This window comes from Pelmatolapia mariae, linkage group LG10_11 (genome assembly GCF_036321145.2).
Source record: "Pelmatolapia mariae isolate MD_Pm_ZW linkage group LG10_11, Pm_UMD_F_2, whole genome shotgun sequence".
Taxonomy (NCBI): Eukaryota; Metazoa; Chordata; class Actinopteri; order Cichliformes; family Cichlidae; genus Pelmatolapia; species Pelmatolapia mariae.
In genome coordinates this window covers 41,248,581-41,272,298 of record NC_086236.1, presented here as the reverse complement: position 1 = coordinate 41,272,298, position 23,718 = coordinate 41,248,581, and the positions used below count along the sequence as shown (strand labels likewise).

The following is a 23,718-nucleotide window of genomic DNA, read 5'->3' as shown; positions in this document are numbered from 1 at the left end:
AACTGTTTCTGCACTGGCTGCAAACATAGTCACCACATGTGTAGGAGGTGAAAACTATGACGTTCCGAAAACTTAGATGGCCGTTATAACACCAGATGGGCAGTCATGTACATCTGAGGTGACACAAGGAGAAATGGGTGGCTTCCAAGAACACGAGATGGCATTGTGCTGAAAACATTTTCGCAAACAAACTGCACAAATGATTATTTTTAGACCCAGGAAATAAATGCTTATCTCCTCAGAGTCGAAGGAGAGATGTGACTAGATTGAAATGCTAAGCTGAAGCAGCTGTGTACAATCTGATGGGCTTTGATTTAGAGGAGAAGAGCTGGTTGCCGCACACTGAGTCTCAGGGTTATATTTTTACAGTGTCAAACTGGTGAATTATCTGCCCGTGTCACAGTTTAGTATTTCTAAATGCTTCTTCCTTACATATTACAGATTTCGTTTTTACAAACAATTCTGTCAAAATTGCCAGTGAGAATAGTAGTCATGCTGCTATGGAAGCAGCTGTTACTCGTGAATATAGTTGTAAACAACTAGTGTGGTTGATTATTGGTACAAGAAAATGAGAAGTAAAAGGGGGGGGGGGGGGGAAGAATCTCATACACATTGTTGCAAACCTGATGAAAAGCTGAAGTAGCTGCTTTATTTCACCTTCAAAGAACCTTCAAAGTTTCGTTTGGATTGTTTTGAGTTCATTAATATTTGGCAATTCACCATAGTTCTGTTCTAGTTTAAAGAAGTTGTACACAAACTAAGCAACCTAGTGCTGTAAAATAAGTCTGCAGCTGTATTTTAATCACATTATTAAGACCATGATAACAAAAGACAGTATCAGATCATGTGTATGTCATCTTTAGAGCCACTCCAAACCCTTTAACTTACTCGGTAATATCATTTTGTAAAACAGAGTTAAGCTCAACTTCAGTGTTTTCACATGGGATTGTCGATTTTAAGAGTAGAAAAGGTGTGGAAAGCTACTCAAGCTGTTAGCTTTCTTAACAGCTTGTCAGACAACACATTAAGAAAAACATTTATCTGTTCCTTTGTGCTGGAATTAAAAGAATGAAGTTTAGTCTCTTGGGTGAATATATGACTTCTCTTGCCAACATTTTCTGACGCAAGCGAGGACTACTGTCAAATAAAGGAACACAGGGAAGTTGTTTTTTTTGACGGCTCAACTAGTATTTGCTTTCGAGACTGGCTTTTTGGCCATACTGATGTAATAAAAAAAGTGGTTACTTTTTACTATGCACTTGGACACTTATATAGATTAATAACATCTCTCTTTTAACATGCTAACTGAGGCCTGTAGAGTCAGAGATGTAGCTCTCAGGGTTTTGCAGTTTTTGCTTTGCTGGGATGTTTATTCTTGGAAAGATTGAATGTTTCATGCTTGCAAATAGTAGAATGATAGACAAACGGCCGTATTATTGTAGGGTCTACCTTACAATATAAAGCGCCTTGAGGCGACTGTTGTTGTGATTTGACGCTGTATAAAAAAATTGAATTGAATAGAACCCATCTCAGATTGATGAGCATGTGCTTCTCAAAGGTCATTGCTGATATCTTTCCTAGTTGCCATTGTGTTAGCACACACCTGAATGCTCCAGACTTGCAGATTGTCAAAACTACTTGTTTTTTACTTCTCAGTCGTAAAAGGCTGATGAGGTATTGTTGTCACCCTGCCGGGCAGGTGGGCAGACAACATGGACACCCAAGTTTGTGAATGCGATAACTAGAGAATGAAGTCACATAGGTGTTTCAAATTGATACCATAAGCGCATCTACTAAAAATCTTTGAAAACTTTGAATCTCAGTGACCTTGACCTCAGAAAATCTAGTCAATGTGGTAACGACTGTTTTTTAGAAATGCTCACGCTTACTGATGATCTGTTAATGAAGTGTATTTGATTAGCAGCATAGAGCTGCTACTTACTTACTGCTTCCACAGGAATTAAAAGTAGTAAGGGTGGACTTAGTTATTCACCCTCCTTTGGCATTTTGTCTTAATTTCTGTGATTTAATATGTCATGTGGCATTGTTCATATGAAGTCGTATTTACTTCATTTTAAGACCTGCTTGGGACTAGGATGATTTTTTAAAAATTATGTTGTGTTAAGTAAACTTAAGTGAAAGAGCGTCTACTTTCTTTTTACCATGACTGTTTTACTTTTGCACCCTTAGTTCCTATTTTAAAGTCTTTCCTGTTCTACCCTTTTACCTCTCTGACACCTTTCTGACCCCATTTTCCACTAGACAATGAACCAGCCACAGTGTATGAACTAACCTCTTTTAATTAGAGAGATTAGCATTGAAACAACAGTTTCACTTGTGTCAGCTGCTTCCTAATCCCTTACATATCTCAGTAGAATTCCTGTACTGAACAGTGATTCCAACTACACATGCTTGTTTCTGTCCTTTGTGATAACCAGTGTAAATTAGGTGCTGACAGTTTTGATAGGCATTTCTAACATTCATCCTGGATAAGAGCTCTCCTCACTACACACCTGTTCTGGCCTGCTTTGTGTGCCACCACGCTGGATCATCACAGGGCTCCACATTTTAGTTTTTCCATTTTGTCTGTTTGTTTGGATGCACCTCTCTTTGTGCCCTCTATTCCCTGTTGACACACCAAGATGGATTTACATGCCTCAGTTAATTAATTATTCACCATCTCTCTTTTGCTATCCCACGTCCTCCTCCATCTGAGCTTTTGTTTGTTTTTGTAATCCTTAATAGTGCTGGGCGATATATCGAGTTTTTTAAAAATATCGATATATTTTTATACGAGATATAAGATGTGACAATATCGTTTATATCGATATAGTCTATGTTACGTTATAATTATAGTTGCGGAGCCGCAAATTTGCCTCTCTTTCGTCCACTTTTGTCTTTACGCAACGTTACTCGACCTCACCTCTCCTTCACTGAACACAACTCCCCCTCCTCCCCCATCGCTTCACCTGCAGGCAGCGACAGGATGGACACGGCAAATCTCCGTTAACAAGTTACTGCGCATCGCCCCGTGTGTGGGGCTGGACGGCGTCAACGTGGTAACGAGCTAGCCACGCTAACGCCTAACTGCACGGCCTGAAATCCTTTCATTTTCTCAAAAGTTGACTGCGCGCCTTTTGTATGAATTCTGGTTGTGCTTGATGACCGCGAACCGATTTTATGTGGTACACAGCGCTCAGCAATCTCTCAAAAAATGTTTTAGTTCGACTTTGGTAAGCTACGGAGCTGCACTGCTTGACGGATTGTCGGAGCATTACGGCTACCGAGGAGCCTCGCGGAGTAATACGTACTGTGCTTCAACGTAATATTACCGTATTGTGTGTGTATAAGGACCATAAATGGCACCTGTTCAGAGACATGGTTACGAAGCGGATTTCAAACTCCAGGCTGTCAGTCACGCAGTAGAAGTTGGGAACAGAGCAGCTGTGAAATCTGTCTGTTATTATGCTCAGCGTCTTTTAGTTTACATTTTGACTGCACAATTGTGAGCTCTTTGTTATGCACAAAACAACATAGTTTTCTTTTATTTATAGAGCATCATTATTTAATAAATGCTCATAATTTATTTTTGAGTAGTTTTTTTCATGTACATCTATGCTGTATGTTAATAAAAGTGCCTGTGTGACATCTGGGACACAGCTTTGACTAAGAACTCTCTTTTTGTTCTTACTTTATGGCTTTAAAAAAATATCGAGATATATATCTTATATCGCCATCCAGCTAAAAAATATCGAGATATGAATTTTGGGTCATATCGCCCAGCTCTAATCCTTAATTTTAGTTTCTTGGGATTACACTGAAAATAGTGCTTGTTTTATATGCCTACCATCCATAACGTCTGCCTGCTTCCCCCCATCAGCCTGTACAAACAAAGCTAATGTAGTTCTGGTCTGTCTGATAGCTTAAGCTGAGAATGGCGATTGTGTGAACTGCGTGAGCTGCTGAGAAACCGAACGCTGTGTTTCTTGGGATGCTGATTTTTACTGTGTAAACTACATACAGATGATGCATCAGGATTGGTGTTTAGTCAGTTTGCTCCCTTTTGATTTCCTTTGTTTGAATCTGGAGGAGTGCTCAAAATATGCATGCATATTTTGATGTTCATTTTTTTCTCTCACAACCTTTTTCATGCTTACACTTTTTCTGACACATGGGTTTGTGGTATCTCTCACACACTCCTCCCCAGAGAGTGTGGGGACTAGCTTTTATACACCACTGTAAGTGTGTATGTGTGTAATCTGTAGCAGGAGAAAGAGCAGGCAGCTTTGTGTGTCTGCAATACTACACAGCCTCTTTCTGTATAGGCCCCAAGGGAATGAGAGAAGGAACAGGAGGCATGGGACAAGACAGCAATTTGTAGGGAAGTGCTGGTTAGAGCAACACATATACAAGTTCAGGAGGTCAGATGTTTTTTTCTTATGCTGTAATCCCAGTGGACTGTGTGTTATTTGTAAGATATGGTGTTGCAGGCACAATCTTCAAATGCATGAATGCTTAGGTTTTGGGCATGTTATGCAGTTTTAATGGGCCTTACACAGCAAGCACTTTTGAACTTTAAAACCATGCTCTTTACTTACAATGTTTAAGTAATTATGTATAAAAATCTAAAGATGATTGTATGAGATAATTTGAATGCAGCCCTTGGTCATCCATTTGAACTCCCTTCTTGCTCCTTTTAACCAAGTATTTTCAGATTGATTGCCCTTCATGAATATAAACCTGTTTGAAATTTGCCATGGTTAACATTAGCATCCATGATTGGCACAGTATATATTTGAAAGACAATAAAGTTTAATATGATACATTCATTCACAAAAATAACCCACTAGATGTGGCAGACGACCATTCAGTGTAAGGTTTATGCCACAGCTGCCACAGTACTGGTAATCATCAAATGTTGATATCCAGGAATCTTCAGATTTATTGTTTTATAATAATTTTACAATAATTAAAAAAATAGAACGTATTATTGTTGACATTGTTTTGGGTTAGGATGAAAAATGTATTTATTTACTTCCATTCCTCAGCAGAAAAGAAAACGTTTTAGTCAGGGGTCGGCAACCTTTTTGATGATGAGTGCCGTCTAAAATTTCCTCAGAAGTCAATGTGCCATATGATTGCACTAGCAATAAATGTAATAATGCTCTATATGAACAGTTACACACTATATAGAACAACTTTACAGAATTATATTTGTTCGCAGATGTTGGCAGCTGTCAGCGAATAGTTATCAGCTATTTTGAAACAAAAAACAGACACTTTTTATCCATAACAGCAAATGAAGTGTATATCAGAAAATGCAAATGCCATTTATGGTCTCCTCACAACAATGAAAACAAACGCTGTTGTGACAGTGATGTACACTGTCCTGTTGGTATATGTATGATTTCTATACATTTTACGTCAGATAAAAACTTTGGTTGTAAGATTCAGATAATTATTTATTAAAAGCTAGACATTTTAAATGAGAATAAGAAAGAAAAGTATTTTTTTGTGCCCCCCTTTCCCTGTTAATGCCCTACCTGGCCCCCTGGCTAAACTTTGCTAGACCCGCCCCTGCACAGTTACCAGCCGTCAGCTACACAGAAAAGGATCCTGGTGTGTTAGTTGTCTCTCAGAAACAGTTCATAACTTCCCTTCAACTCATTCATGTCACCTAAAAGGTAAACCTGTTTCTCCATCACCTGTTCAGCTCTGATTATTCAGTAAGGACATCTCCTGGTTTCACCTTCATGTTTCCCTCTCACCAGATAACCAAACCGATATCATGACCAGCAGCTTTTACAGCTGTGGCTCCAAACATCAGCTGACACTAGAAATTTTTAAATATATTCTAACAACAGCTTATCAAGCTTAAACGTGCTGCTGTTTTTTAGCGCGACATCCGCTGGTTTCCTCTTTCTGGCGCAAAGTGGGAGATAAACAAACAAAAGAGAAAAGCCAATCAGCTGATCATTGATCAAGTTTCATGATTGAAGTAGCAACAGGAGAGAGAGGGGGATAGAATGAGAGAAGAGGCAGCTGTGCAACGTAACGACAAAATAACTCCAGCTTTGTGTCTTTTTTTTCATTCTAGCTGACGTCTGGGACAAACTGTGTTCCTTTTCAGCTCAATACGAAACGCGTAATATTTTCTCTGAATGCGGGACGATTCCGTTTTTTTACGGGACGGTTGGCAACTCTACTAACAAACCTTATGAATAAAATAAAGTTCACTATCAGTAACATCATAGCACCCACCCAGCTGTATAGAAACTCCATCATGCTAGCTAGTACGCAGTACGAGTTATTGTAACTGACTGTAAAAAGTCAGCACAATGAAAATAAACTACACCTAAACTTGGTTTATATCTGACCCAGATAGACTGCAGGTCATAACTTCTTACCTGAAGTTCAGTTCACCTGACACTCGGACCGGCGACCGCCTCGGGTCTCTCCTCCTCCTGCCTCCCCTTTCCCTCATCCACCTGCTGGCCTCTGTGGAAGCTCCGCCATAGCCACCACCAAACAACTGAGTTGTTTTTACACATCGGCCAGCATCTGGCCAATCCACCACCTTTCATTGTTTATACCGTTACTAAACAACAAACAAACAAACAAAAATCATCGACCCATAAAAACGAAAAATCACATCGGCCCATTTGCCCGGTGGGCCGATGGCCAGTCGAGCTATGGTCGTGCCACCAGTGGCACGCGTGCCCAGGGTTGCCGACCCCTGGTTTTAGTGTTTGAATGTTATGCTTGATTAATTTCTGATGTGTTCTGGCTGGGTATAAAACAAACAACATTTTCGTGTTGTCTTGTTCTGCTGTTGGATGTGTTTTTAACCCAGTGTGTGTGCATGAACTGTTACTACTTTGTAATGCACTGTTGCTTTCAGTGTACTGCCTCTTTCTCCCCTCAACCGCTCCTGTTGCTGCTGCTGCAGCTGGATTTGGTCTTCAGGGAGCCTTGCTAGCTCTGACTAATCCTCAGAATGACAGGAAGCAGAGCACTGCTGTGCCCAGCTTGTTAGCCTGTAGCCTCCAACCATGGTCTGCTCGTTCTTTGCTGCAAATAAACTTGGGAATTTGATAAAGTTGGGAAAATGATTTTAGTGAAGTCTGAATGAGATGAAGTGCACTGGCTGGGTTGCACAGTTTAGTCTGTGTGTGTCACAGAGTGTGTGTGTGTGTGTGTGTGTGTGTGTGTGTGTGTGTGTGTGTGTGGATGTCATCAGCCTTATGTCAGCAAAGAACGAGTTTACTTCTGTGTCCTTGCTCCTTTTTTTTCTGTCGTAACTAAAATCCTACAACTGCCCCAGAGTTGTCCCTTGTTGTGAGTCAAGAATCTAAAAGTTCAAGTCATGTTATGCTCGCTACTTGTACTCAGTTTGTGTTCTGTCATTCTTCTCCAACTACAACATTGCTGCTGTTTCTCTGAGCATTATTTTCACAGCTTTCTTTCCTTAGTTTCCATGGCATTTTTGTTCTTTCCCAAAAAATCAGACACTCAGACTGCTCTTAGAAGGCCAAGCTCTGAAGTGGTGTTTTTTTTTTGTTTTGTTTTTTTCCCCTGTCCGTAGAATGCTTTTTTCTGTGCTCTGTAACATCAGCACCATGGTTCTACAAAGGAGCAGCACAGTTCAGGGTTATAAAGTTTCTGTTGTCACCAGAAACTTAGTAAGTCAATGACATCAAGCAAGTTCAAGGGATGACAGGTGAACTAACTACTGGCGAGGTGATGGCAGTGGGCCCTGAGTTCAATTTTTCTCATCCTTGATGCAAATGAATGAAGCAACTAATGATAAAAACAAGGGATACCATGAAATGATATGAGGGGAGGTTGTGAATACATTAGGGGGTTACCTTGCTAACTGGAGCCAGAAATGAGCACTAGTGACCAACATCCAGCTACAAAGTGATGCTTAATGAATGAATTGGTAAGAGTGACAGATGTACTCTGACCCAGTTAATCAGGAAGTGTGCATGTAGTCTGAAGGTGCTACACAGCATTACAAACTCACGTCTACATCTTGCAACTGTGTACTGTCATCAAGAAGCAGCATCAAGAATGTGGGATACTGTTGTCCAGGTGCTGTTGATATTCCACAGAGGAGACAAAATTGGAAACATAATTTCTTTGTAATAAAGTGAATGTTAAAAACAATGAAACTGTTAACGGCATTCATTGTCTTTGCTTCTTCCTCTTTGTGGTGAACTTCACGGTTGCTCTCTTTCCTGTTTCAGCTAACACTTCACTAGTCTGCTTTCTGCCTATGCACAGCATTGATTTCCACGGTGAGGCATTTGGACGGCATACAGATGTGTCTATACATCCTATACAAAGAGTGAATTCCCAGAATCGCTTTCTCTGTTTAGCCAAAAAGCTTGCTAAGGGACACCAATGTGGGGAGGATATATATATATATATATATACACACACACACAGAGATCATCTGTAATCCTTCTTTTCTCTTTTTGTTTATATGTATGAAGGAAAAACTCTTAATAAGTAGGCATTGTTTAAAAGAGCTTGAAGACAACCATCTGGTGTTCTACACCAGTGCAGACGTTGTGCTGAACATTATTAGACATCACCCTAAAATGTGTGCGGGAATTTCCTTCATTATAAGGGTTGGATTTGTAGGAATCTATTAAATTATGCACAGTAACCACAATCCCACACTGAAATTCAAGCCCTCTGTATTAATGTTAGTCATCTCACTAGATTGCAAATCCCACCTAATCCTGTTAAATTGCAATCTCAGCTTTCAAGAGTGTCATTTGTGTGGAATTTAAGCTGCCAGCTGACCAGCTGTAGTTTGACATACCCAGCTCATTCAGAGCAAATCTCAAACACAGTCTGTCACTCTACATCATCTGCTCCTCCTCTCCACACAGAGCATCACATTACTGACGCAGGCTAAACTGCACTGAGACAACCAGTGCTGAAACCCGCAAGAATGAAGTGTCCAGCCACAGTGCTGCTGGCACTTCTAAAAAACTTCTTGTAACAACAAATAAATTTAAAACAAACTTAAGGAAAAACACCACCAAAATTGAGTGGTGTGGCATTCTTAACACTAAACAAAGCATAACACTTGTTCTAATAGGTAACCTAGCACCGGCACAAGGGACAGGTGGAGTTCAGCACGCAGATGGGTCCTATATGATCCGGCAGCATCTGTATCTAATCACATAAAACAGCCACTGAGAGACGTGGAATTCTGGCCCAATAGCAGCTTCTGATACAGTTTAATTTTTCCCCCCCATTTTCTAAATTTTTTTTTTTTTTTAAATTTCTTCCTTTGTTTCACAAAAAAGAATTACGTAAAACTGAACAATTTTAAAGTCTTTCACTTCTATTTATAAACATTTAATATATGCAGAATTAGAGCTGGGCGATATAAGATTTTTTTCATATCACGATATGTTTTTTTCATTTCAGGCGATAACGATATATATAACGATATAAGCCAAATAACTATATTTGTAAGATTTAAATGTGCCGTTGCTCACAAGTAAAATGTGAAATAATCAGCAGCTTGTTTTGATTTAAATATTTATTTCCCGTAATAAGTTCAACAGGGTAGATGTACTTAAGGAACATGAGACTTCAGTTTCAGATAAATAAAGGCAAATATTGCAAACTACACAAAAGGTAGCCGCTAAAGCATTTAAGTTTCAAAATAGAACAAACAAAACAGACTACTAAATTGTCAATTCCACTTAGAAACAAAATATTAATTCTAAAAATACATCTTAGTTTGTTTTACAGAAGAACAGACAAAATTGACTAACTTTTGTCAATATCAAATAAACTGAGAACTAAAAGGAAATTCTCAATCTCTGCTTGTTGTATAGCTTAGCTATTACCTCAATTAGCTGCTTGAATCCTTCATTTTCGACCGTGTTTATTGGTAGCATGTCTTTAGCAAGACGGTAGGCTATGGCATTCGTTATGTCGCTATGTCTCTTAGCTTTTTTGTCATATGGTAAGATGCTGGAGAAAGCCGACTCAATTGACTGTTGCTGCTTCGCAGGGATTCTCCTGGTTGTTTTCAGTCTACGGAACTTCTCTGGCCCTTCCTTTCGACAATCTCTCCGGAATTGGAACCGTAATCTGTGTTCTCTTCGGTAACCTGGTCACCCAAGCTCGCGGTTGATTTTTCTCTAGCGGGCACACTCATTTTCTCCATTACCCGGCCGGTGTTCTGGGAATCCATCCTACCTGAAAAAACATCTTACCCAATGTTTCTGCGCAGATGCGGCGTATGCGAACAAAACCAACGCCGAATTAATTTCTTTTTCTCTCACTCATCCGGAATACTTCTTAAGGTTATGGTTATGGTTAGGGGTAGGGTTAGGTTTAGTCGCAAGTCACCGATGGTTTCTCAGAACACCGGCACTGCGGCTGGCTGCTTCCCAAACAAATACACATGTGCGGCTTGGCACTTGTGCTGTACGTAACAAGTCACGTGACGTGACGCTGCGGCTGTGATTGGTTCGGCTATGCGCTACTTAATTTGGATTGGCTGTTCTTTTTTTTTTAAGACAGGAAGAGAGAGAGATGAGGTCTATCGCAATAGTTTCATTTTTCTATTGAGAAAAAGTTATTTCGCAATACATATCGTTATCGTTCTATCGCCCAGCTCTATGCAGAATGAATGTGTCACATTAATAATTAGCTACTCACATTGATAAACCTTCACAACAGGGACCTGGCTAGTGCCAAGAAAGGGCTGGAGATGGATGCGCAGGAGCCAGACCTTCCAAAAAAGAGCAAAGGGTGTGCCCACTGTGGGTGAATCGTGTAAATGTACCTAGGTGGTTCACTCAGAGAAAGTCTGTGTGGGAAACTTTAGGTGTTACAATTTGAAACTGTTAATATTCAACTAGTCAGAGACCACTTAAAGCCATACTTAAAGTGATACTTTAACCGGATTTGATTTGAGTGTGTTTTCCCCTCTCTCCTTTTCTCATTTTCCTCAGTCTGATAGACCGCATGCTTCAGAGGGATCCCAAACAACGAGCCTCCCTGGAGGAGATTGAGAGCCATGCCTGGCTGCAGGGGGTGGACCCATCCCCAGCCACCAAGTATAGCACTCCCCTGGTCTCTCACAAAAACCTGTCAGAAGAGGAACATAACAGCATCATCCAGCGCATGGTGCTGGGAGACATTGCAGATCGGGAGACCATAGTCGAGTAAGTTGTGCTTCAGCTTTTTCTCTGGTGTTTGCACAGTGAAACCACAACAGAGCCAGGTTGATGTAATCACATTTTTATAGGGTGTTCTCTGCTCTTAGTGATCACTCAGAGCACAGGTCATTGGAGTCAACTTTAAAGATTTTACTGATGAGCATTTGTATATGGGGGAGCTGTTTGCCTTTTTAGAACCTCTTTTTATAAAATGCTGTTCAGTGAAGCCATAAATGTTTTGGCTGCACTTCATTTTAAAAGTAGGTGATTAAGGGGAAATTGTCTCTCACTTCAAAACTGATATCATTTGCAAACTCATCAGGAAACCTTATTTGAAACGGAACTCATTAGACAAACACAAGCATCATCAGTGCCGATTGATGATTTTTTATTTTTGAGGAGGGGGTCAATGAACAGATTAGCCTATAACTTTTGAAACTTTAATAAAAATGACACCAACGGCACTAAGCAGTCACAACATGTTTCTGCCATTGTGAAACCTGTTTCACTTTAATGTACAATTGTACAAGGAGCCAAATAACACAGCACGCATCAGCACAAAGCCCAGAGCATCCTGACAGATGTTTAACTCAAAGAAGCATCAGCTCGTTACCTTCCAGCCCTCAGAGAAGCCTGGTGTGTGCTTACATGCTGAGAAGCAGAACATAAGAGGAATTAAACAGAACAGCTGTTGATTTCAGAGTCAGGATTTCAAGTTCACACTTGTTTCTGATAGACTTGCAGTTCACTGCTACCTTCTGCTGTGAAGATATTACCTGTGGTGTGATAGAGTAAAGAAGAATATTTCTGTCTGTGTGGGGATGCTAGCCTTTGAAGAGAAAGAGGCATTGAGAGGGTTTTTTTTGTTGTTGTTGATTTAAAGTTGTATATAAATGAAGACCTTGCCAGCAGAGTTCCACACAGTTATGATGAAGCTTATCAGCAACGGTTAGGTTTCTAAGTATGTGGAGATGTTCCAAAACATGCAAATGGACTGGCATATTTATAAGACCTTTCTAGACTAACTGACAATTCAAAGCATTTTACAAGTCACATTTATTCATGCATGCATAAAGTGTTTTATTCTATATTTCACACCCACAGGTGCTTTAGTACCAGTTAACCAACTGCATGTCTTTGCACTGTGGGAGGAAACTGGAATACCTGGAAGGGTCCCTCGCAGGCACAGGGATATCTGTAAACACCACATAAAAATAACCCAGCAGGGGTCAAACCCCTGGGTAATACAGTGCTGGGTAATACAGTGTTAATTCATACTGGTGCTAGTTTTAATAGCTTTCTACTGTGTAAAGTTGAGCCCTGAGCGTTACATACGTTAGCAGAAAACAGATCATATTTTGGTGGTACCCAAATGCAACATCAGTGTTTTGACTTTTCTCTATGCCAGGGATGGGGAACTCCAGGCCTCAAGGGCTGGTGTCCTGCAGGTTTTGGATATCACCCTGGGTCAACACGCCTGAATCAAATGATTAGTTCATTACCAGGCCTCTGGAGAACTTCAAGACATGTTGAGGAGGTAATTTAGCCATTTAAATCAGCTGTGTTGGATCAAGGACACATCTAAAACCTGCAGGACACTGGCCCTAGAGGTATGGAGTTGCCCCACCCCTGCTCTATTCAATACTGAGTTATTGAAGCACTGTCAGATCAAGTTCTTTGTTTCTATGAAAGCTGCAAATATTTTCTGTTTTTGTGGGGAGCATTGATTTCTGATGGATGTGTTGTGTCAGTGTGTGTGATGTTGTGTTAAGGCAATTAGGCTTTAATCCACACCCTCCACTCTCCTCTTTCATGAGTTGAAGTTTCATGCAGCAGATTGATGCTGCTAAATCTAAACACACAGTGAAAGCGACATGGTGATCAGGCAGAAAGTGAATGACATTCTATGAGTGCAAGGGACTACGGGCGAAATGACTGCAGGCAACATGAAGTGGGTGGGACCTGAGATAAATTTGAAAGTGAAGAATACTGTTGACTGACATCATTTGGATAGTCACCTAGGCAATCGGAGTGTGGAATGTCGACAAGCGACCTGCCATTAGCTTCAAAGCGATGTGTGACAAATAAATGGCTTCTAATGTGGAGCGCTGCTTTAACAAGTGTGTTCATTCAGTAACAGCCCTGAGAACAAGATTTTAATAACCTATAATACACTCGATTTAAAAAAAAAAAAAAAAAAAAAAAGTAGATGCAGCACATTTATTAACAGAAATAGCCAGAGGAAATTACTATTTATTTATTTATTTTTACAAATTAATGCTGCAGTTAATGTAGTGTTATCAGTCTGCTTTAACACTGATAAGGTGCAGACAGATATTGGCTTAGGTGCATCTTTGCACACTGAGTAATGAGAGATGCTGTAGATGTGGTAGGTGGTAGGTTAAAACAGAAGGGAAATCCTTCTAACGGGAAGAGCAGTGGAGGAGCCAAGGAAGTAGAAAATATAAATATAAACTCACGTTGTTAAAACTATAATTTATTTACAAGAAAACACTAAAATACTCTGGCCAGGCAGAACATGAAATTAAAAACATTAAAACAATACAGCTAAAATCCAATGGCCTCAGCCACGAAGATAAAGTCCAATAAAAGTCCAAACGGTGCAGAAACCGGCAGCATCGTCACCGTCCTGTCTGCCTCTTCGTTCTGGTGCCAACTAAAAGGAGAGAGGGGCAGCGGCAGTCACCATTCTTTGATTCCACCGGAGATTCGTCCTACACGGGATTGATCGGGACTTACCCCGGATGGGCAGAGCTCCGAACTCTGCCCGCCACTTTGCTGTGCTTCACACGCATAGCCATGGTCTCGCCGTCCCAGGGACATAAGGCGCCATCCCGCTGCCTCTCAATCCCCTGCCATGGGCCTCTCTCACCGAGGAGCTAGCTCCCCTCAGCACCAACACAGACCGCTCTGCTCATCCCCGATCACTCTCTCCAATGCGCAGTCGTCTGCGATCTCCAGTCCCGTTCTCCTTTGCCGCACGCCCCGGTCAGCTGCCTATAGCCGGGCCTCCGTGCTGCTCTGCGCGGCCGTCGCCAACCCCAGTTACCACGCCATGTTTCTCCTGATGTTTCTCACGCTCTCTCTCCCTATTATTGAATAGCTGTGGCGAACCCTGATTGGTCCCAGGTGTGTCAGATTAATGATCAGGAGGGGCGGTGGAATGGGCATCCCCCCGGAACAAATCACATATCAAAACAAAAAAGCATGCAATAACCCCACAAAAATAAAACACTACACGCTAATAAAAGATAAAAAAAATAAAATAAAACACAGCACTACATGCAAGGAAATAAAAACACCAAGTTAAACTTGTCCATTCCACCCTGTGACATCTTTGCAGTGTACTGCAAGTCTACAGTGTAGGCAAAGGTATAGCATAAGCCTAGATTTTAAGCTGAACCTTAGGCTGTATCCTGATGTGCACAGTCCCAGAAATGAAACTATAAATCACAACAATGCAGACCTTAGTGGGTGTGATTGCTCTGTTTGATAGTAATATGTACTGTATATTGATTAGCACCATGAGAAAACGTAATGTAAAAGTGTATATTTATGTCTAACTTGTTCACCAAGCTTATGCAAATTCTGATGGTGTAGACATGGGCTCTTTTTCTCGTTTTAACCACGATTCTAAAGACTTCTCTCCTTCCTTGGTGTCAGTAAAAGGATTGGTTGTTCAAGGTTTATTAGTTCCAAGTCCGACATGTACAGTGGGGCAAAAAAGTATTTAGTCAGCCACCGATTGTGCAAGTGCCCCCACCTAAAATGATGACAGAGGCCAGTAATTTGCACCAGAGGTACACGTCAACTGTGAGAGACAGAATGTGAAAAAAAAATCCATGAATACACATGGTAGGATTTGTAAAGAACTTATTCGTAAATCAGGGTGGCAAATAAGTATTTGGTCAATAACAAAAATACAACTCAATACTTTGTAACATAACCTTTGTTGGCAATAACAGAGGCCAAACGTTTACTATAGGTCTTTACCAGGTTTGCACACACAGTAGCTGGTATTTTGGCCCATTCCTCCATGCAGATCTTCTCCAGAGCAGTGATGTTTTGGAGCAACACGGACTTTCAACTCCCGCCACAGATTTTCTATGGGGTTGAGGTCTGGAGACTGGCTAGGCCACTCCAGGACTTTCAAATGCTTCTTACGGAGCCACTCCTTTGTTGCCCGGGCGGTGTGTTTTGGATCATTGTCATGTTGGAAGACCCAGCCGCGTTTCATCTTCAAAGTTCTCACTGATGGAAGGAGGTTTTGGCTCAAAATCTCACGATACATGGCCCCATTCATTCTGTCCTTAACACGGATCAGTCGTCCTGTCCCCTTGGCAGAAAAACAGCCCCATAGCATGATGTTTCCACCCCCATGCTTCACAGTAGGTATGGTGTTCTTGGGATGCAACTCAGTATTCTTCGTCCTCCAAACACGACGAGTTGAGTTTATACCAAAAAGTTCTACTTTGGTTTCATCTGACCACATGACATTCTCCCAATCCTCTGCTGTATCATCCATGTGCTCTCTGGCAAACTTCAGACGGGCCTGGACATGCACTGGCTTCAGCAGCGGAACACGTCTGGCACTGCGGGATCTGATTCCCTGCCGTTTTAGTGTGTTACTCATGGTGACCTTTGTTACTTTGGTCCCAGCTCTCTGCAGGTCATTCACCAGGTCCCCCCGTGTGGTTCTGGGATCTTTGCTCACCGTTCTCATGATCATTTTGACCCCACGGGATGAGATCTTGCGTGGAGCCCCAGATCGTGGGAGATTATCAGTGGTCTTGTAAGTCTTCCATTTTCTGATGATTGCTCCCACAGTTGATTTTTTCACACCAAGCTGCTTGCCTATTGTAGATTCACTCTTCCCAGCCTGGTGCAGGTCTACAATACTTTTCCTGGTGTCCTTCGAGAGCTCTTTGGTCTTGGCCATGGCGGAGTTTGGAGTCTGACTGTTTGAGGCTGTGGACAGGTGTCTTTTATACAGATGATGAGTTCGCACAGGTGCCATTCATACAGGTAACGAGTGGGGGACAGAAAAGCGTCTTACAGAAGACGTTACAGGTCTGTAGGAGCCAGGGATTGTCCATGTTTGAGGTGACCAAATACTTATTTGCCACCCTGATTTACGGATAAATTCTTTACAAATCCTACCATGTGTATTCATGGATTTTTTTTTTTCACATTCTGTCTCTCACAGTTGACGTGTACCTCTGGTGCAAATTACTGGCCTCTGTCATCATTTTAGGTGGGGGCACTTGCACAATCGGTGGCTGACTAAATACTTTTTTGCCCCACTGTACATGAACTTAGTTTTTGTGGTGAACTGTAGATAAAGCTAGACAGGGAGAGACACTGTACAACCTGTACCAGCAAAAGCACGGAATCACACTCCATGTCATTCACACACAGCAAAGAGTGATCTGGCTTACAGTAACCCATATCAAAGAACAAAGTAGGCTGATACCCATTGAATACATAAAACCATTCTAAAATATATGTACTTCTTTAAACATTTTCCTGTTGTTTTGAGCTGCTTTGTGTGAAATTAAAATTAGTTCAATATAGTTCTGTAGAAGTTGACCACATGAGGGGAAGCTCTTACTGTGAAACGGCAGTCTCACTGGCTAATGATATCTCAGTGATGTTGTTACCAAATGCACTGCACTGTGTTTCAGAAGCAACTCTTTGTGCCGTGTCCCTTTTCAAAAATTCCACACCCATCAACTGCACTGCACACAGTATACGAGGAAGGGAAGAAATGAGACACAGGAAAGTCATAGTGTACCAACAAGTTTCAAAGACCCTTTGTAGAATAAATGGCCCATTTATGAAATTATGCAAGGGGCAGAACAAAACCAATTCATATACTCTTATGTCATAGATGCGCACCCCGTGCATTCCCAGGATTACTCTGACAACATTGCCTGTTTTAGTGTCTGGTTGTGAATCTCAAAGATCGTTCTGCTGTCAGAGGTGCAATGTAAATGTAGAGAACTCATTCCTCTAAGCCAGCGTCATCGTCAAACTCATTTTACATTAAGGGCCTCACACAGCACACCTTTTAATTAAGTGGGCTGGATTAGTGAAACTCCTTTCTATCAGCGTAAGGACATTCAATTACACATTTAATACCTAAAATATATATGCTCCATAATCGTCTGTGTTGTGTCTGTGGAAAATGCAGCACTGTCAGGGGACTTTGTGATCTTTACAGCGCAATTGTCGAGTTCACTGTCTGAAGATGACAGGGGAAAAACTGGATTTTCTTTTTTGAAATTGCACTTATGTGTCTCAGTGTATCTCAGGCTTTTTGTAAATGGATCACCTGTAACTTCTGTTATCTGGTAAATGCTTAGAGAAGCATGTTTCACTTGGTCTTTTGGTTTCAGCTTTCAGAAAACTTTGGCTAATGCCCAAGTGAATATTTTCAGAATGCACTTATACTTCCTTACACTTTACACATGCAAGCAAAACTATGTTCAGTGGGGTTTTTTTTAAATATACATTGTTATGTGGTGGTTTTACTGGTTGAACTTGCTTGAGATGAAGTTAGAATGTATGTAGCCCAAGAGCTAAAATGAGTTCTCAACTCTGTCCCTTTTTTTTTTTTAAATCCAACATGCTGTCTACTTTATATGGTCCTAAAGTGTGATTTGTTGTTTCAGAGCCCTAGAGACCAACAAATACAACCACATCACAGCTACATACTACCTGCTAGCAGAAAGAATCCTGAGGGAGAAGCAGGAGAAGGATGTGCAGACCCGCTCCTCAAGTCCCAGCAATATCAAGGCACACTTCAGGTAAAGAGCAGCAAAAAACTCAAACACTCCTAAAGAAAGGAAATTACCCTTCTCATGCGTGCACAAAAATTCAGATATTTTAGCAAACTAGTCGAGAGCGTGAGTAACAAAATATCACTGCTTGTGGTCATAATGAGTGTCTGAGTCACAGTATGAGCCCAGAAGAGGGCAACTGACCTATCTCTCAGCTGCCTCACACGGCAACCTGTCTGACTTCACTTTGCAGGGCTCAGCCACAATTACTTAAGACTAGGTAGATCTCTAAAGGTTTCATTTCCATTTCTGGGTTCACTGAGCCTCCACCTGCTGAGCTCAGGGGAGACTGTGCAGAGGACATGGTCTGAGTCATTACCATATTCTCCAACCTTTTAAAGTTCACCCTTTGTCTTGATGTTTCCATTACTGCAATTTTTTTCTAATTCTAAAGTGAAAAATGGGAGCAAGGCTCCCATCCAGCTAGCTGTCATATCACTAAAAACTGAGAACATATCCTGGTTCATCCTTTAGCTGTCCCAAGTATTTCCTCTTTGTTGCCTTGCCAACATTGTTCCTTTGGTTATAAAAGGAAGAGAGACAAAGGAGAGGAACAAATAAGGAAGAGAAGAATGAGGAGGCTTCAGCGGGACTGCTGTGGTTGTAAAACTCCCTGCACATTCCCCTATCCAGTTTTCTGTGAAATGCTTTAGGTTTAACACTCATTGCTACCTACACAGAACCAAAGTAAAACATTGAGTTAGTAGCAAGACAAGGTTTGTGTCATTGTATAGATTTGGGAACAACAGGTATTTAAGGGCTCAGAGCTGAATAAGCTCGGATACATGATAGAAACAGCAGCTTGGGTCATCACATTTTCAGTGCTGCGTATGTAGCAACAGCGACCTGGCTGAATACTGAGCTGATGATGATCTCTAGGCCTGCATAGTTGGTACCTGTATCAGTGTGTGAAATCAGGATACCATTATCCGCTTCTAGAAAAACTGAGAGGTCAAATCTTTATCAGATTCTCCATTTGACTGTAACTCCATTTAACTCATCTCCTGTGTTACTGTGATCCGTGGCCTGATGTACACAGAGCAGGGACTAATGTTTTTTTAAGGAGGGGTCAGGCTAAACGTTTTTTAACTTTCTGGAACTAGATGGAATCTAACTGTTATTGTTACTGGTGTTTACCCTTAGATGTATTCACCTCTACATGGTTGCCTGTGCTTGTATGCATGGGACATGCTTCCTGTGCAAATGGAATTTCAAGCAGAAGCGGAGCAACTTCTCTTGTGGGATTAATTGTTTATGGACACATAAGTGTGCCCTCGGGGATTGCTCTGCCTCACTGTTTGTTTCACCTCCTTCATGTGAGCACTAACCTCCAGGAGTGGGTTCACCAGGCTGTTTTTCTTCAAATAAAGCTGTTAGTTCAAAGGTAACGGGTCTAATATACATCTGTGCATATCCTGAGGTGACATAACAACACTCTGAATTTCTCCATGTCTGTATCATTTTAGGCCATTATGTAAGATGACACTATTATATGTAATATTTGCTCACTCAGAATCGTTACACAAATCCAAAAAGACTTAAATTTTTTTGATTATTTTTTTTAGGAAAGTAAATATAACACACAAGTAGCATTTACGATAAAGTCTTGGATGTTTAGAAAGTTTTGCTCTCGTGGTGCTCTCCGGCGATGCTAACCCCAAACATACAGCCAGTTAAAGGTTAGGTTCAGCCAGAAGGAGAACCAGTGACCAGTTTAACAAATATATTTTAGCACTGGTTTAAAAGATACTGATTCATAATTTAATGCACATTTGACAGTCAAACCAAAAGAAAGAGAGACTTAATTCTAGCATTAAAAAGTAAACTACTAAACTCAATTTTTTCTGTGCCTGCCAATATGATCAATGCCTCTGGCTTTCCCAGCCAGTAGCCTGAACAAAGGCTATTCTCATTATGGATACAGCAAGCAAAAGAAAACAAAATTCACTTACCCTACAATGTTAATACCATATCAATCAGTAAATCAAGCCACACAGCTTGAACTCTACTGTGCACATTATCTCTGTGATGCTTTTTTTTAAATGCAAAACTGTTTACTTGAACCCTGTTTGTCACTTAATGCAGATACAGTGTGCCAGCCTAGTGTAAATACATTAACTGCTAAAGGACTGTAAAAAAGGGTCTGGGATTGCCATTGACAAAGTCAACATGTTTACAGTATATTTAAAATTAAGGGAATGTTTAGTTAGTGCTAAATAAATAAAATACTAGAATTTCATTCACCAAAACCGAGACAAAAAATTACTGACGGTAGCGCGTGGTAGAGATGTCCAGTTCAATGACTCCAGTCATGAGTGGAAAGGCCTAACTTTAGGCAAGTTCTAAAACCGTTTATCCATCGACATCCATTGATCTATAAGGGGTGAAATAAACTAGAGACAAATTCCTTTTGTGTACCAGGCTGTGCGCATGTCTGTATTTTAACATGGAGTCTAGTAGGGCTGGGCAATATGGCCTAAAATTCATATCTCGATATTCTTTAGCTGGATGGCGATATACAATATATATCTCGATATTTTTTAAAGCCATAAAGTAAGAACACAAAGAGTTCTTAGTCAAAGCTGTGTCCCAGATCTCACATAGGTACTTCTATTAACATACAGCGCAGATGTACATGAAAAAATTACTCAGAAATAAATTATCGGCATTTATTAAATAATAATTCTCCATAAATAAAATAAAACAATGTTGTTTTGTGCATAACAAAAAGCTCACAATTGTGCAGTCAAAATGTAAACTAAAAAGACGCTGAGCATAAAAACAAAGACAGATTTCGCAGCTGCTCTGTTCCCAAATTCTACTGCGCGACTGACAGCCTTGAGTTTGAAATCCACTTCGTAACCGTGTCTCTTACAGGTGCCATTTGTGGTCCTTATACGCACACAATACAGTAATATTTCGTTGAAGCACAGTATGCATTACTCCGCGGGGCTCCTCCTGACTACGGTAGCCGTAATGCCCCAACAATCCATCAAGCGGTGCGGCTTCGTAGCTTACCAGAGCATTTTTGACAGATTGCTGAGCGCTGTGTACCATATAAAATCGGTTCGCGGTCAGTAAGCACAACCAGAACTGATACATAAGGCACACAGTCGATTTTTGAGAAAATGAAAGGATTTTAGTGTAAGGTTATAGTCCGAAAAATACGGTATACGAGTTTTGTAAGGTAGTTTGTTTCGGGGCAGGAGGCTGGAGACTTCGCGGTCTGGGATACAGCACACAGTTTCACACACTCTTCATTTTGCACTTTATGGCGCTGTTGTAAATGGTGAAAATACTAGTAATGCTAGCTGCACGGCATCAACATGTTAACGAGGTAACCGCTAACGCTAACCACAACGCTAACGCGTTGACGCCGTCCAGCCCCACGCAAGGGCGATCCGCGGTAACTCGTTAACGGAGATTTGCGTTAATACAGTTATGCCGTTAACGTCATTTTAACGAGAGTAACGCTGCAGCACTAAAATAGTAATCTCCAAATGTTTTCTTTTTACCGACCAGCTCCTCTTTGATAGCTGCCGTGTCCATCTTGTCGTTGCCTGCAGGTGAAGCGATGGGGGAGGGGGAGTTGTGTTCAGTGAAGGAGAGAGGCGAGGCAGAGTAACGCAGCGTAGAGACAAAAGTGGACGAAAGAGAGGCAAACTTGCGGTTCCACAAGTATAATTATAACGTAACATAGACTATATCGATATAAACGATATTGTCCCATCTCTTATCTCGTATAAAAGTATATCGATATATTTAAAAACTCGATATATCGCCCAGTCCTAGAGTCTAGCTCACTTTTGGACCCAGTCTCAAGTGGCCATTAAAAGAATTACAGTTGTTAGAAGTTTGAGCGTGTTTTTCTTGAGTAAATGCTACACTTGTGTACACCCTTAAACATAGTTCAGATCAAGAAGGAAGCATACACATCGTATCTTTCGCTTATCAAAGTGGTTTTCTGCCAGAGACATAGAAATGATCCAAGTCCTGTACGCTTGTTTGTGAAGAAGAATTGAGCTGCATTTTGAGCTATGGGTGACATGCAGATGATGTAAAAACACAGATTTGAAATTACTTTATTAATAGAGACACTTCATGGAATAAACTGTATAACGATTGCATACTGAATAATGACTGTTCTTGATTTGAAACACTCTATAAAATATATTTGGTGTTACTCGGATAACATGAGCTTTAGTTACAACTGTATTATTGCCAAAATCTGTCTTAGTTTACTAAGAATATTCCAATTTTCACTGGCTGACATTCACAGGTCTTTCTGCCCTGCATCACTGACTAATCTGCTTTACAAGCTTCTTTCTTTTTTTTCTTCCACATACAGACTGTGTTTCATCAGTGCATTATTCATTATACCACTGAATAGAGAGGCTGTGGTTTAGCTAACAATGAAAAAAGATACAGTGTGGCCTTTGTGGCAGCTCTATTGGAGGATGGTAAAATAAATAAAGCACAGTAATGACCTGTAATTGGATTTGTCAACCTGATTTGAAAAGAAAAGCCATGATTTCCATAAAACATTTTGCAAAATCAGTTATCACTCATTCATTTATCTACAGACACAAGCTAATTTCAGCCTCGCTTTCTATTTAAAATCCTTTATTTATCAATCCTTAACTTTTTTGGGGGGCCCTGCTTATTTTGAATGATTCTTTTGATATAGTCAGTCTACTTGTTCTAGACTCCAGGAAGGTAATCCCACTTTGTGTTTGTGTGCACGCTCGTCCATAACAGAGAAAGTGGAGCCACATCCAAATGTTTACCACATCAATTTATAGTAACTTAAAAGGAACAGATGCTGCCATATAACAGAGTTTAGCTTTAATAAATATAGCTGCTATAGAGTCAGACCAAAATAAAGTTCATCAGTCAGTTAATCAATAAAGAATTTAATGCTCTCTTCAGCCAAACTGTACTTCAGGTCAAGGTCACATTTTTTGTTTTATGGTCAATAACCTGTGAATTGTGATGGATCATGAACCAGATGATCTAGTCTGGCGGCTACAAATAGTGATGAACATTTTGATCAAAACATTGGTCACTGTTTATAGTTAAAGTTATAAAGATGCTCATAGCTCCAAACCCTAAGCCCTCACTGTTAATTACCTACAGTTGGATACTGCTGCAAGTGATTGCACTGGATGAACAGAAAAGCACCCTGCGTCATATGTCTCCAGTTAAAATCTCTTCCCACTTATATACTGTAATGATATTATTTACGCAGTATATCATTTTGAAGTCAAGAGTGTAATCCCTGTGCTGTCCCTGTCTTCCCTAGTTGTCTATATTTGAGTGATCTATTCTGTATAAATAACTATCCAAGTCACTTGAGGAGAGTATAAATTGACTATAAAGTCTTTTGAAGATCAAAGAAAACGTATCAACTGACGCAATCCTTTTTCTTATCTCTACAGGCAGTCCTGGCCCACCAGAGTGGATATGCACCAGGATATTGAGGACAGTTTAGCAGCTTCATCCATCTCTCACGCAGGAGGCCCTCAGTCCCCTGCTCGCAGTGCTGAGAACCTGCTCAATGGACATCGCTCTAAAGCCATGATGGAGCTGGGCAGACGGGAAGAGAGCACGGTGACTGACTCTCCGGGGTCGGCACAGGTACACTCATCATCATC

The 23,718-nt window shown here is 40.8% G+C and overlaps 1 protein-coding gene across 2 annotated transcripts in view; it reads left to right on the top strand.

Annotated features, from left to right (window-relative positions):
- The window catches only part of snrka (SNF related kinase a), a 63,102-nt gene that overhangs the window by 32,141 nt on the left and 7,243 nt on the right, over positions 1-23,718 (top strand). For both annotated transcript variants that reach the window (XM_063485490.1, XM_063485489.1), the window contains exons 4-6: positions 10,995-11,207; positions 17,897-18,031; positions 23,503-23,701. In XM_063485490.1, the coding sequence (XP_063341560.1) occupies positions 10,995-11,207; positions 17,897-18,031; positions 23,503-23,701 (547 nt within the window). The remainder of the gene's footprint in view (positions 1-10,994; positions 11,208-17,896; positions 18,032-23,502; positions 23,702-23,718) is intronic.